Source organism: Herpailurus yagouaroundi, unplaced genomic scaffold (genome assembly GCF_014898765.1).
Source record: "Herpailurus yagouaroundi ecotype Mexico unplaced genomic scaffold, PumYag 198, whole genome shotgun sequence".
In the NCBI taxonomy this organism is placed as follows: Eukaryota; Metazoa; Chordata; class Mammalia; order Carnivora; family Felidae; genus Herpailurus; species Herpailurus yagouaroundi.
In genome coordinates this window covers 32736076-32749609 of record NW_024412429.1, presented here as the reverse complement: position 1 = coordinate 32749609, position 13534 = coordinate 32736076, and the positions used below count along the sequence as shown (strand labels likewise).

At 38.2% G+C, this 13534-nt stretch overlaps 1 protein-coding gene across 5 annotated transcripts in view; it reads right to left on the bottom strand.

Moving 5' to 3' along the window:
* The window catches only part of VNN1 (vanin 1), a 75572-nt gene that overhangs the window by 21068 nt on the left and 40970 nt on the right, over window positions 1–13534 (bottom strand). For all 5 annotated transcript variants that reach the window (XR_005782718.1, XM_040449163.1, XM_040449164.1 and 2 more), the window contains exons 3-4: window positions 9632–9881; window positions 8183–8313 (exon numbers count right to left, since the gene is read on the bottom strand). Coding sequence is in view for 4 of the 5 variants with exons in the window: in XM_040449163.1 (XP_040305097.1) it covers window positions 8183–8313; window positions 9632–9844 (344 nt within the window). In the remaining variant the exon portion in view is untranslated. The remainder of the gene's footprint in view (window positions 1–8182; window positions 8314–9631; window positions 9882–13534) is intronic.

Sequence of the window (13534 nt, the reverse complement as noted above, 5' to 3'; positions counted from 1 at the left end):
TGCTTTTTCTCGATATCATTGATTTCTGCTCTACGCTTTACTGTTTCCCTTCTACTGTTGGTTTGGGGCTTAATTTGCTCTTCTTTTTCCAAATGTTTTAGGTGTAAGGTTAGGTTGTGTATTTGAGACCTTTCTTCCTTCTTCAGAAAGGCCTCGGTTGCTATATACTTCCCTCTTATAACCATCTTTGCTGCATCCCAGAGGTTTTGGACTGTCATGTTTTCATTTTCATTGGCTTCCGTGTACTTTTTAATTTCCTCTTTAATTTCTTGGTTAATTCATTCATTCTTTAATAGGATGTTCTTTAATCTCCAAGTATTCAGGGTCTTTCCAAATTTTTTCTTGTGGTTGATTTCAAGTTTCATAGTGTTGTGGTTTGAAAATATGCAAGGTATGATCACAATTTTTTTTATACTTGTTGAGGGCTGATTTGTGTCCCAGTAAGTGATCTATACTGGAGAATGTTCCATGTGCACTTGAGAAGAATGTGTATTCTGCTGCTTTAGGATGAAATGTTCCGAATATATCTGTTAAGTCCATCTGGTTGAGTGTGTCATTCAAAGCCATTGTTTCCTTGTTGATTTTCTGTGTATATGGTCTGTCCATTGCTGTAAGTGAGGTGTTGAAGTCCCCTACCATTATGGTATAATTATCAATGAGTTTCTTTATGTTTGTGATTAACTGGTTTATATATTTGGGTGGCTGCATATTGGAGGCATAAATATTTATATCATTATATCTTATTGGTGGATAGACCCCTTAATTATAATATAATGCCCTTCTTCATCTCTTGTTACAGTCTTTATTTTAAAATCTAGTTTGTCTGATATAAGTATGGCTACCCCAGCTTTCTTTTGATGACCATTATCATGATAGATGGTTCTCCATCCTCTTAGTTCCACTCTGCAGGTGTCTTTAAGTCTATAATGAGTCTTTTGTAAGCAACATATAGATGGGTCTTGTTTTCTTATGCATTCTGATACCCTATGTCTTTTGATTGGAGAATTTAGTCCATTGACATTTATAGTGAGTACTGCAAGATGTGAATTTAGTGCCATTGTGTTCCCTGTAGCATTGGTGTTTCTGGTAATGTTCTCTGGTCCTTTCTAGTCTTTGTTGCTTTTGGTATTTTTTGTTTTGTTTGGTCTTTTCTCCACTCACAGGGTCCCCCTTAAAATTTCTTGCAGGGCTGGTTTAGTGGTAACAAACTTCTTTAGTTTTTGTTTGTCTGGGAAACTCTTTATCTCTCCTATTTTGAATGACAGCCTTGCTGGATAAAGAATTCTTGGCTGCATATATCCTGCAACACATTGAATATATCCTGTCACTCCTTTCTGGACTGCCAAGTTTCTGTGGATAGGTCTGCTGTGCACCTGATCTGTCTTCCCTTATAGGTTAAGGATGTTTTTTCCCTGGCCACTTTTATAATTCTTTCCTTGTCTATGTATTTTGTGAATTTGACTGTGATAGGTCTTGGTGATGGTTGGTTTTTGTTGAATCTAATGGGAGTTCTCTGTGCTTCTTGGATTTTGATGCCTGTGAACTTCCCCAGATTAAGGAAAGTTTTCCACTATAATTTGCTCACATAAATCTTCTGCCTCTTTTTCTCTCTATTCATCTTCTGGGACTCTTATGATTTGGATGCTATTCCTTGTTGACAAGTCACTGAGTTCTCTAATTGTATCATGATCTTTTGTCTTTGTTTCCCTCCTTTTTTTCTGCTTCATTATCCTCCATAATTTTATCTTCTCTACCATGGATTCGCTGCTCTGCTCTGCCCATCCTTGCCATCGTGGCATCATTCAAGATTGCATCTTGGTTATAGCATTTTTAATCTCTCCCGACTAGATTTTATTTCTTTTATCTCCACAGAGAGGGACTCTATGCTTTCTTCAAAAGCAGCTAATATTCCTATTATTGTGGCTATAAATCCTAGTTCAGACATCTTGCTTATATCTGTATTGACTAAGCCCCTGGCTGTCATTTCCTCCTGTTCTTTATTTTGGGGTAAATTCCTTCATTTTGTTATTTTGGAGGAAGAAAAAAATTAATAAGATTAAAAATTAAAATTAGGGGCGCCTGGGTGGCGCAGTCGGTTAAGCGTCTGACTTCAGCCAGGTCACGATCTCGCGGTCCGTGAGTTCGAGCCCCGCGTCGGGCTCTGGGCTGATGGCTCGGAGCCTGGAGCCTGTTTCCGATTCTGTGTCTCCCTCTCTCTCTGCCCCTACCCCATTCATGCTCTGTCTCTCTCTGTCCCAAAAATAAATAAAAAACGTTGAAAAAAAATTAAAAAAAAAAAATTAAAATTAAAAAATTAAACACAAAGCAAAAAATCAAATAAAGGAAGCTAGACCTAGCTGTTTTGTGTGTTTTGGTCTGCTTGTTGAAAGAAGCTTGATATAATAGAGTAAAAAAAGGAAAGAAAAAAAAAGGTAAGAAAAAATTTTAAATAAAATAGTTTATATAATAAAATAAAATGAAATAGAATAAAAATTTTTTAAATAAAAAATAATGTAAAAAAGAAATAAAAACAAAGAAATAAAAATAAATGTTTCTCTTTCTGTATCCAAGAAAGAGGATGGAACGAAAGAAAAGAGAAAACAATTTAAGCAAAAACAGAAGGAAAGAAAAGGAACAAATAAATGAATCAGCAAACAGAGTGAACTCTGGATGAAGTTACATCCAGTTTCTTCTAGAACTGAAACTATGAAACCTTCTATAGTCCATACACTAAACAGGTGGAGTGGCTTGTGCTGGTTTTCTAGGGGATGTGCTTGGAGGGTGCAGTTGGGCAGGGCTTGGTGTAATGGTTCCATTCTTTACTAGGTGGTGCTGCTTAGCTTACTGGGGTGGATCAGTGTGGTATGCATGTGCATGTGCACTTGCATGTGTGTGGGAAAGGTGGAAATGGCTTCACCCAGCTCCCTAATCTCTAAAACAGGAACTCTGTGCTCTTACCGACTTACAGTCAAGCGCCACTCCTTTGTCCGAGGCCTCTGTCCACTCCCCACCTCTACCTTGTCCGTGTCCAAGCTGTCCACCTGCCAGGTGACATCTGTTTCCAGAGTTTTATCTCAGATGGGGTTGTGTTTTAAAATCCCACACTTCAGAGAACCCCGTGGCTTGGACCCATCTGACTCTCTGGGGAAGGGTCTTGTTGAGCATTGGCCAGGCCTTGGCTTGCCCCAGAAAACATTTGTGCAATTGTTCAATAGCAGAGATTCAGAGATTATGGCAAATTACAACACACAGCCAGTGCCAGATTCCACTGCACTCTGGAGTCTTTGTCCCAATACCAGCAAACGTGGCTGCTCTCCAGCGTCTGCTGGGACCTTTGCCTATGGGGAGAATGTATGGCCTTTACCAAATGCTTTCCAAGCAAGGGAACTGCTTCCCTTGTGTGGCACATGGACCCCTCAGACCCCACTGCCTGCTCCTGGGAATTCACGCTACTTCCTCACCAGAGTACCACCAGGCATTGAGCTCAGAAACTTCACACTCTGCACTCCGCTGTTTATAGAATCCTGGTGGTAATGCTCTCCTTTCTTCCCATCAACGGTTTTGGGGAACAGATTTCTTGATCAGGCCCCTGCAAGTATTTTCACTCCTTCCCTCTCTTTCTCTCCAGCTACTTCTGGGGGAGTACTTTTCTTACACAATCTGATGTGCTGCACTCTCCCCCTTTCTCTTTCTCTGTCCTCTCTCTGCAAAAACAGCTCCCTAGCCTCTGTGGCTTTTCTCTCCCCCTGTTCACCTTTCCATGCTATGTACCTGCCGAGTTTTGTGGCTCAAATTATGCAGATTGTTGTGTTAATCCTCAGATCAGTTTCTTAGGTGTTCAAAATGGTTTGGAGCTGATCTACCTGTGTTTCAGAAGTGAAACAAGCTCAGGGTCTCGATGCTGTTCCTTTGATTTGATTTTCTTTCTTTCTTTTTTTTTTTTTTAAGTTTATTTATTTTTGAGACAGAGAGAGACAGAGCATGAATGGGGGAGGTCAGAGAGAGAGGGAGACACAGAATCCGAAGCAGGCTCCAGGCTCTGAGCTGTCAGCACAGAGCCCGACGTGGGGCTTGAACTCACGGACTGTGAGATCATGACCTGAGCCAAAGTCGGATGCTTAACCGACTGAGCCACCCAGGTGCCCCTCCTGTGATTTGATTTTCATCAGAGGTGCTTGGCCAGATTATTATTTCCCTTTGTATTTCAGAGACTTGTTACAAGATGCAGAGCTTCTACTTGTTTCAAGGATGAGAACCTAGTTATGGCCAACAGGACCTGTCCTTTTATGGGCCTGCCTGGTCTTCACTGAGCGTTTTCTCTCAGGAAGTTTCTGCCTCTGGCAACACCAATTTCAAGGAGATTATCCCACATGGTTTCTTCTAGGATTTTTATTGTTTAGGTCTTATATTTAAGTCTTTAACCCCTTTTGAGTTAATTTTTGTGAATGGTGTAAGACAAAGGTTCAATTTTACTCTTTTGCATGTGAATATAAAGTTTTCCCAACACCATTTATTGAACAGACTGTCCTCTCCCCATTGAGTATTCCTGGCTCTTTAGTCAAATGTTCATTGATCATATACACATGGTATATTTCTGGGCTCTCGAGTCTGTTCAACTGGTCTATGTGTTTCTTTTTCTTGCCTAATTGCTCTGGCTAAGACTTCCAGTACTAATTAAATAGGAGTACTGATACTGTCTTTTCTTAATCTTAGAGAGAAAATCTTCAAATTTCATCATTGAATATGATGTTAGCTGTGGGCTTGCTATTTATGGCCTTCATTATGTTGAGGTATGTTCCTTTTATACCCATTTTGTTGAAAGTTTCTAAAATGAAAGGATGTTGAATTTTGTCAAATGATTTTTCTGTATCTATTGAAATGATATGATTTTTATATTTCATTCTATTAATGTGGTGTATCATATGCTTCGATTACATGCGTTGAAACATTCTTGCATCCCAGGGACAAATTCCACTTAACCATGGTCTATGATCCTTTTGATATGCTGTTGAATTTGGTTTGCTAGTATTTTGGTAAGAATTTTTACATCTATATTCATCAGGGATATTGGGCTGTAGTTTTATTTTATTGTGGTATCCTTACCTAACTCTGGCATTAAGGTAATGTTGGCCTCATAAAATAAGTTTGGGACTATTCTCTCCTCTTAAATTTTTTGGATGAGTTTGAGATTAACTGGAATTAATTATTCTTTAAAAGTTTGATAGAATTTATCTGTGAGCCATCTGGTTCTGGGCTTTCCTTTGTTGAGAGTTTTTTGATTACTGATCCAATATCCTTACTCATTATCGGTGTGTTCAGATTCTCTATTTCTTCATGATTTGGTCTTGGTAGGTTGCCTGTTTCTAGAAATCTATGAATTTCTTCTAAGTTGTCCAATTTGTCGACATATAATTGTTCAGAGTAGTGTCTTATGATCTGTAGTACTTCTTTGATATCATGTAAACATAATGTCTCCTCTTTCATTTCTAAAAATATGGCATGCTTCAGGAATTTGCATGTTATCCTTGTGCAAGGGCCACAAGGTTTTGGGTTTTGCTAGATAAAAAAGAGTTCTGGAGGTGGATGATGGTGATGGTCGAACAACAACATAAACAGACTTAATACTACTGACTGCACATTTAAAAAGGGTTAAGATGGTAAATTTTATGTTATGTGTATTTTACCCCAGTAAAGAATATTAGAAAAAAGTAACCTTTTGTAGGCTAAGAAAAGGGAAATCTTGTTCAGGGAACTAGTCAATCTGGTTGGTGCAGAGGCATCCTTAAGGAAGAAAAGGGAAGAGGAAATTTAAAAAGATGCATTTGGGGTCATAAAAGATAGAGCTCAGCACAAGAAGCTAAAAAGCTTATTTTAAATTAAACAGACAGAAAAGTACCATTAAAGGTTTTAAGGACAGAAGTAACATGATCTCAATTATTTTTCAGATAATAGGGCATTAGGGTATAGAATGTACTAGAATGGTGAGAGACTAAGTGTAGGGAATTGTTGGGAAACTGTTGGAATAGTTCAAGTTAAAAGCAACAAGGGTTGGGCTAGGGCGATGCCAGACAGTATGGAAAACTGGAAATATTGGAACATTTGTTAATGTTTGATTTCTTTATTCTTTATCATGTTACCAAGTTGTCCCAGTAAATCAACTAAAATACAATCTTCAAAAGTGAGACCTCAGAATATATAACATATAGCCATATGTACTCTACTGGCACAATCCTTAAATATTAAATGGTTAATACTAGGTTATTGAAGAATAGCTGAGAAGGGTAAAATTACTGTTGAATGAATGGGATATTGGTGCCATCTGCTGGAGCTTTCTTTGAGTATCAAATCTATACTGTTAGATCTACAAATTGGTAAAATTAACATAAGCAATTATCTACAAAACATATCCTTAAAAAAGACAATGAGGATGATAAACCACATGTAAAAATTATTATTTTAATGCATTTATATAAAGAACAACTATTTGATAGTTGTTCTCCCTGTTTTCTTCAATTAATTCCTGAACGACATAGATGTAAGCACAACACACTGAACCACTTGAAACATATTTAGCCCAAGTCTTTTCAGATCTCCACAAATGGTAGAATAGTATATTGAGATAGAAGCCTGGTGTTTGGGATTTCTTAAACAGTCCCAATTACATATTTCCCCCCTTTCTATTAACCTTGAAAGTACATCAGATATTCTAATATATTTACATTTAAACCACATTTTTCAGACTGTTTACTCTATCCAGGAAAGGCTCCAAAATGCTTTGTTAGAAAATACACCCATATTACCTACTCACTCACTTCTTCCAAGTCTCTGTTTAGATGTTACCATGGAGTCGACTGATGACCAAAAATTTAAGCCCCATGCTTTCCACCATACTCATTGGTCCTGCTTTTGTTTTTCTCTGTAACATTTACCTTTGCTACATGGCATAGAGCAGTAGATAGATAACAGCTAAATAGATATTATCTTTTTTTCATTGACTACCTCCCCACAGTAGAATATAAGCTCCAGGAAGACAGAGATTTTTAATCTATTTTGTCTACTCTACTGTCCAGAATAGTGAGTGCCTGAACATAATAAGTACACACACACACACAAATATTGAATAGATGAGTGAAGGCAAGGAATGGAGATGTCATTAGTTGATGGAAAAAAAGAAGGGCAACCAGATTTCTTGAAATGAGATGTATGGAAGGGTCTGGTGGGGATTTCCAGGAGACCCTTGGAAATGTGGTTCTGGGAAAAAGCCATTCAGAAGCAAGTGAAGTCAATACATAATGAAAGTGAACACAGAGTGTTGCCCTTTAAGAACCAAAAATCTGGCATGAGAGGTGGTCAAATAAAAAATAATCACGATACAATGAAATATGAAGATAGTAGACGATTAAGATAAATAATACTGAACTGTGTCAAAATCAAGGTGTCTCTATACGCAGTTACAGTGGTTAGTTTGCATGGTTTTGAGAGCATTTCCAAAACGGGAGTTCCTAATGATGTTAGCAATAGCACGTTTGGAAAGAAGTGAGTTAACAGAGATAATTTTCTTAAATCTATAAGGTATTGCTTTGCTTACGTTAAAAAAAATAGTGCTGCTTTCGTCATACATTATATTTCTTTAGTTTACGCCAGACTTAAACCACTCACACAGTTCTAGGACACCAATAATTACCTTAAGCTCTCAGGATTTCATTCAAATTACCTCATTTAGCTATCTTATTGATGTAAAAGGGAAATTTTTAATCTTAAACTAACATGTGACTCTATTTTGCCATTTTCTCACAGTTTTCAGATTACAGTGCCCACATGGGGAAACAATTTTTTGTTCACTGGTAAGAAGTCAGAGACTAGAGTTTGATTCTGGTTCTCCCACTAACCAACTACCCCTGTAAACCATAAGCAAGTTACGCTATTGTCTTCCAGATTCATTCTCTCAATGAAAATATATTCACAATTTGGTGGTTTCTATGAGACCTTCCAACACTGATCTCTGTGATTTCACAATTCATATTCGCTTCCCTAATAAATGTACCAATAGGAGGTGAAAAATAATAAAATCATCTTGAGCTTCGAGTTGATAGTGAATCTTATGCACTGATCTTCTACAAAGTTCTCCCAGATACAGTAAGTTCATGTTCATGATTGAATTGTCCACCATCTGTTTCTTTACCTGTTGGGATAATTACAAGGGATCCAGTTCACTCGAGGGTCTGGGATATCCTCCAAGTATGGATAGATAGTTTCTCTGTTAAAATTCCAGCCATAGATACCATCTTCTGGAGTCACAATAATATGGGCACCCTGTGAAAAATGTAGCTTAATTGAAATATTTCTCAATTGAGGAAAGGATCCAAGAAGGCTTTATAAGAGGACCTGAGCAACTGAGTGAATGAGAAACAACCATCCAGGCTTTCTTTTTTTTTCCCCCTTTCAATCCTAATCCTTTGTTTTCACTATTTTTAGAATTTATTTTCTTGGTCCAGCCATTTTTATTGTCTAATCCCACCGTCGCCATTTCTATACAACTTTTTCATTCTTCCATAAACATCAATAGCCTTACATGTTTGCCATCCACTGCAGTTAACTGTAAACCCTGGTCTTCTCAAAATCACTTCCCTTTTCTGGACTTCAGTCGGATGTTGTGTCTGAGTGTCACCGGGTTGACTTATACTCAAAGTCTTGGTTTTTCTTCCTCCTCCGTTCCAGCCTTCCCTGCTCCGTGTCCTACAAAAGTGACTCTGGCTTCTCAGAAGGAGGGCACTCAGACCCTGGTTCCCTGAAGTGTGCCAAGCCCAGAGGTACACCCCACGCTAACCAGGGCAACTTCAGACCGGGGGATCACCCTGAAAGCTACTGTAGCCTTTGAGAAAATGGCTGGACTAAGGGTGAAAAAGAACCTCAGAATTCTTGCAGCCTTTAAAATGTTCGTAAGTATGTATAAGAACGTGTGCTGATGAAGTGTGAGATGTGATGTGTACGTTATACGTATGTATTCATGACTCATCACACTTTACATATCCCTCCTCTACACCTGATCTACAAATGCCTTATTTAAACCATACCCATTCAAACCACACACTTAAACTTAACCCTTCATTGAACTCAAGGACTTACTATGCATCAACATATACTTTTATCCTGTAATTAGAATGAAGTATGAAGTACATAATGCATATTAATTTGCAACTTACTAACTTTATTTTGGTGTTATGAACTAATCTGAAAACCTGCACCCACTTAAGAGCACAAAAGTATACCAAGGCTGCTAACACTCTAAAGCACAGCACCTGGTCCTGACCCATTTATCTTCCACCCTTTATGTGCAGCAAAAGGACGGGAGCAAAGTTGTGGAATTCACAGCAAGTTCCTCGAAGGCCTGCTGAGCCTTAATGATGAGGAAGCCATTCTTTTCCTCACTTGGTCTCACTCAGGGAGGCATAATAGTGTCCTTGCCTTAATAATTTTGAGAAGGAGGTAGGACTCCGATTGTACAGCAAAAGTTGTTGGCTACCCTGACACTTATGTCATCCAAAAGTATAACTGAACCTGCCAGTGACCCTGTCTCCTAAGACCCCCACTCTTCCTCTACATGGAATCTAGCACACTCCACAGATGGTACCTGTTTTGCTGCTGAAGTGATCGCTCCCTCCAAAAGATCCAGATTTCGGTTCATTAACGCCAATGCCTCTTCACGGGACACTGGTATTAGGGTGGTATTAGGCAATATCACGGCGTGTTCATAAACAGCTGCAATGAAGGTATCCAGGGAGCTGACTTTTAAGACACAGGAAACTGAAATTGCCACATAAGCCAGCAACTGGGGAGTAATCATGCTGAAGTCCAATGACTGCTGATAAACAGAGCAAGTCCTGATATGTACAGAGAGAAAACACAATAAATCATGTGATTCCCAGGACTTAGTACCTTACAAGCAAATTAAAATCTACTATAAGTAAGCCTTGTGGTTTTACATCATAGAGATGCAAACAAATCTTACATAACAAAGGACTCTTATTGTAGGGATTTGTGAGGATCCGATGAGGAAATGTATGTTTCAGTTTGCCAGGCTTGTCATAATAAAGGACTAGAAACTGGGGAGTTTAAGCAACAGAAGCTTATTGTCTCACAGCTCTGGAGGCAAGAAGTTTCAGAGGAAAACAGATCTGGTTCCTCTTGAGGGCTATAAGGGAAGGCAAGGCTTCTCTCTGTGTAGATGGCTATCTTCTCCCTGTGTCTACACATGATATTCTCCCTGTGTCTACTCATGGATTCCTCCTGTGCGCACGTCTGAATCAAAACTTCCCTTTTTGACGAGGACGGGAGTCATTAGATTTAGTGCCCACCTTACTCCCCTAATGACCTCATCTTAACTTATATCTGAAACAATCTTATTCCCAAATGAGGTCACATTCTAAGGTACAAGTGGTTGGAGCCAGAATTGGTATGATCACATTAACTGTCATTGACTAATTGCCAGATGCTCCGGCAAATAACCAAGGCAGGCAGTTTTCCTACTTTTTAGACAGAGACAATAAACCTGTGAGAAACTGACAGGACAAAGAACGCTTCGGGAGCTTCAATTAGTAAGGGCTTCCAGAATCTGGGCTAGAGTTGTAAATTAAACAAAAAGTAACAAGGGCTGTTCATACAGTCTTTTTGGCTCTAAATTTCCTATCTTTGGTAATGAGGATCTCTCTACCTCCTGGTACAGAGAGGTTACCTTTCACATGGGAGATGTATTTCTTGTTTTCTGGAGGTGAAGATGGGGGGTGTCAGAGCTGGTTTTGTTTTGTTTTGTTTTGTTTTGTTTGCCTTGGTTGTTTCTTAAGTCGCTTTTATTTAAAATAATCAACATGCCGGGGAAAATGAGTGATGGGCGTTGAGAAGTGCACCTGTTCGGATAAGTGCTGGGTGTTGTATGTAAGCGATGAACTACGGGAATCCACCCCAAAAATCAAGAGCACACTTTACACACTGCATGTTAGCCAATTGATGATAAATTATATTTAAAAAATAAATAAATAATAAAAATTGGAAAAGATAGCAAAGAAAATAAAAATAAATAGATAAAATAATCAATATGCCAAAGTGGTCACATTTTGGGGTGGCCTGTCCTTGGTCCCTATAGTTCCCTCCTCGGAAACTTCCCTGGAAGTTTTGCACATTCGAAGTTGAGCTGGCAGATTGTTTTATGTCACTAAGCAGTATTTTAGTTCTAACAATGGGTTAGTGTAAATTAAATGAACTTTAGAAGGCTGTGCTGCTTGTGTATTTTCAGAGTGAAGCCGACGGTTCAAATAATCATATAGTAGATACGAGGCATTTTTATGGAAACAACAACAACAAAAAAACAATGGTTAAGATTAGATACATTATAAAACTGGTTTTGAGTTCTGAGAGTAGCCAGTTAAAAAGATTTCTAGATGGCAGGCTACAAGCATTTTCAAATAAGGTTAGTGCAGGCAGTGACAATTTGGCAGACTGTTTCGGTTTGTACAAGCATCTCTGGTAACCTTTCTGAGCGACCCACACAACAGGCATGACGATTGTTATATATTAGCTGTTGTGGTGACTTCTCTGGAGTTTACATCAAGTTGTTTCTATTTAGTCTGTAAGGCTTCAGAAAAAGGAGAAGTTTTATTTACAAAATGATTCCAAGTCAAAATGATGGGAAAAAACTGGAAATGTTCTTTCAGAGTTATAACCAGACACTGAAGGAAACTAGAAAAAAATCAAGGTCTGGTCTCATTTGTTTGTTTGTTTGTTTATTTTTTTTTAAGTTTATTTGTTTATTTTGAGAGAGACAGAGAGAGAGCACAAGCAGGGAAGGAGCGGAGAGAAGAGGGGACAGAGGATCCAAAGCGGGCTTCTGTGATGACAGCACAGAGCCTGATGTGAGTCTTGAACTCACAAACCGGGAGATATGATCTGAGCCGAAGGCACGTGGTTAACTGACTGAGCCGCCCAGGCACCCGATGGATCTAGTCTCATTTATAATGAACTGTTTTAGAATCTAATATCTATAAAGATGTGTTACTGAAACATAATTTTCTTTTTATAAGCACCCTCATTTTACCAAAGATAGTCAAATTAAGACTGATTTGTTTATAAAATAAACGTAGTTTAAAAATATTGGCCTGATTCTTTATAAAAGTTCAGCAAGAATAGCATTTGATCATACCGACTCTTTTAAATCTGCTTTGCTGGAATTTTTTATAAAGAACCTCTAGACTCAACTTTTAACAGGATCTGAAGGCCAGAAGCCAAGTCAAATCCTTGCCATCAGACTCTGCCTTTAATATTTATAGATTTAGGTTAATTCTTCTCTTCTTGAAGTCCTCAAAATATCCTGAGGTTCCTGCACCTGCCAAGAAGTGACCTTCTTTACCTGTAAGGTTGCTAGCAACCCCATAAAAAGGTATTGGGCTGTTTTCCCAAGGAGCTTTGTTGGGTCCCTATCATTAATACTAGTTCCTTAAAGCTGTCAGGTAATATCTAAGTTTTTGCAGGTCTCCCTCAAATATAACATTCCAGTCAAAGCCTCAGTAGTACAATCAATGTTCCCAATTATGTTCTGTTACAGGAACCGGTTCTTACTGAACTTATGCAAGTGGATACATTGCCATGAAAATATAAGAATATTCACTGAAAATTCTGGAGGGATCAGATAGAAGAAAAAGGTATATGTTTTAATTTGTTGAAAAGTTTTATTTTGTCAAATTGCTATAGGCCATAGTTAGCTTAAGAGAAAGTTAGTTAAATCTGGAAAAGCAAAACCTTAAAAGATCAGCAATGTTTCAAACAAAAAAAGTCATAAAAAGTATAATCATCCTCAATTCATTTAGTCTCATGATATTAATTTGTGTTCTGCTTGAATCCAGTTTCCCCACTAAACCAAGTTTAGTTTTAACGTCTTAGGGTTGTTAAAACACAACCTGGTGGTGCCTGGGTGGCTCAGTCGATGAAATATCTGACTTCGGCTCAGGTTATGATCTCATGGTCCATGAGTTTGAGCCCTGCCTCGGGTTCTGGGCTGACAGCTCAGAGCCTGGAGCCTGCTTAGGATTCTGTGTCTCCCTCTATTTGCCCCTCCCCCAGTCTCTCTCTCTCTCAAAAAGAAACAAACATTAAAAAAATTAAACAAAAAGCTTTAAAAACAATAAACCTATACTCAGAGTTCTTTCCATGAGTCTCACTGGAGATAAAATACATGTGCAGGAAACTGTTGTAAAAGCGTCTGAGAAAAAGTGTAACTGTCTGTGAATGATAAAGGACCTTAAAAATCCATGATTAAAGATGTGATTAGAAATCATTACAATGTAATTGGTAAGGAAATTTGGTTATTTTCCTGGTACATAACATTTTAAGATAATAACATACCAGGACATATCAGATTTCTAGGCGTTTCATACAATTTCCAGAGTACTGACTTTAGTAACATATATCTACACAAATATAAGACAGTTTAGTATTACTTATTTGATAATACTTCCTATGTAATTTAACATACCAAGAACGCCTA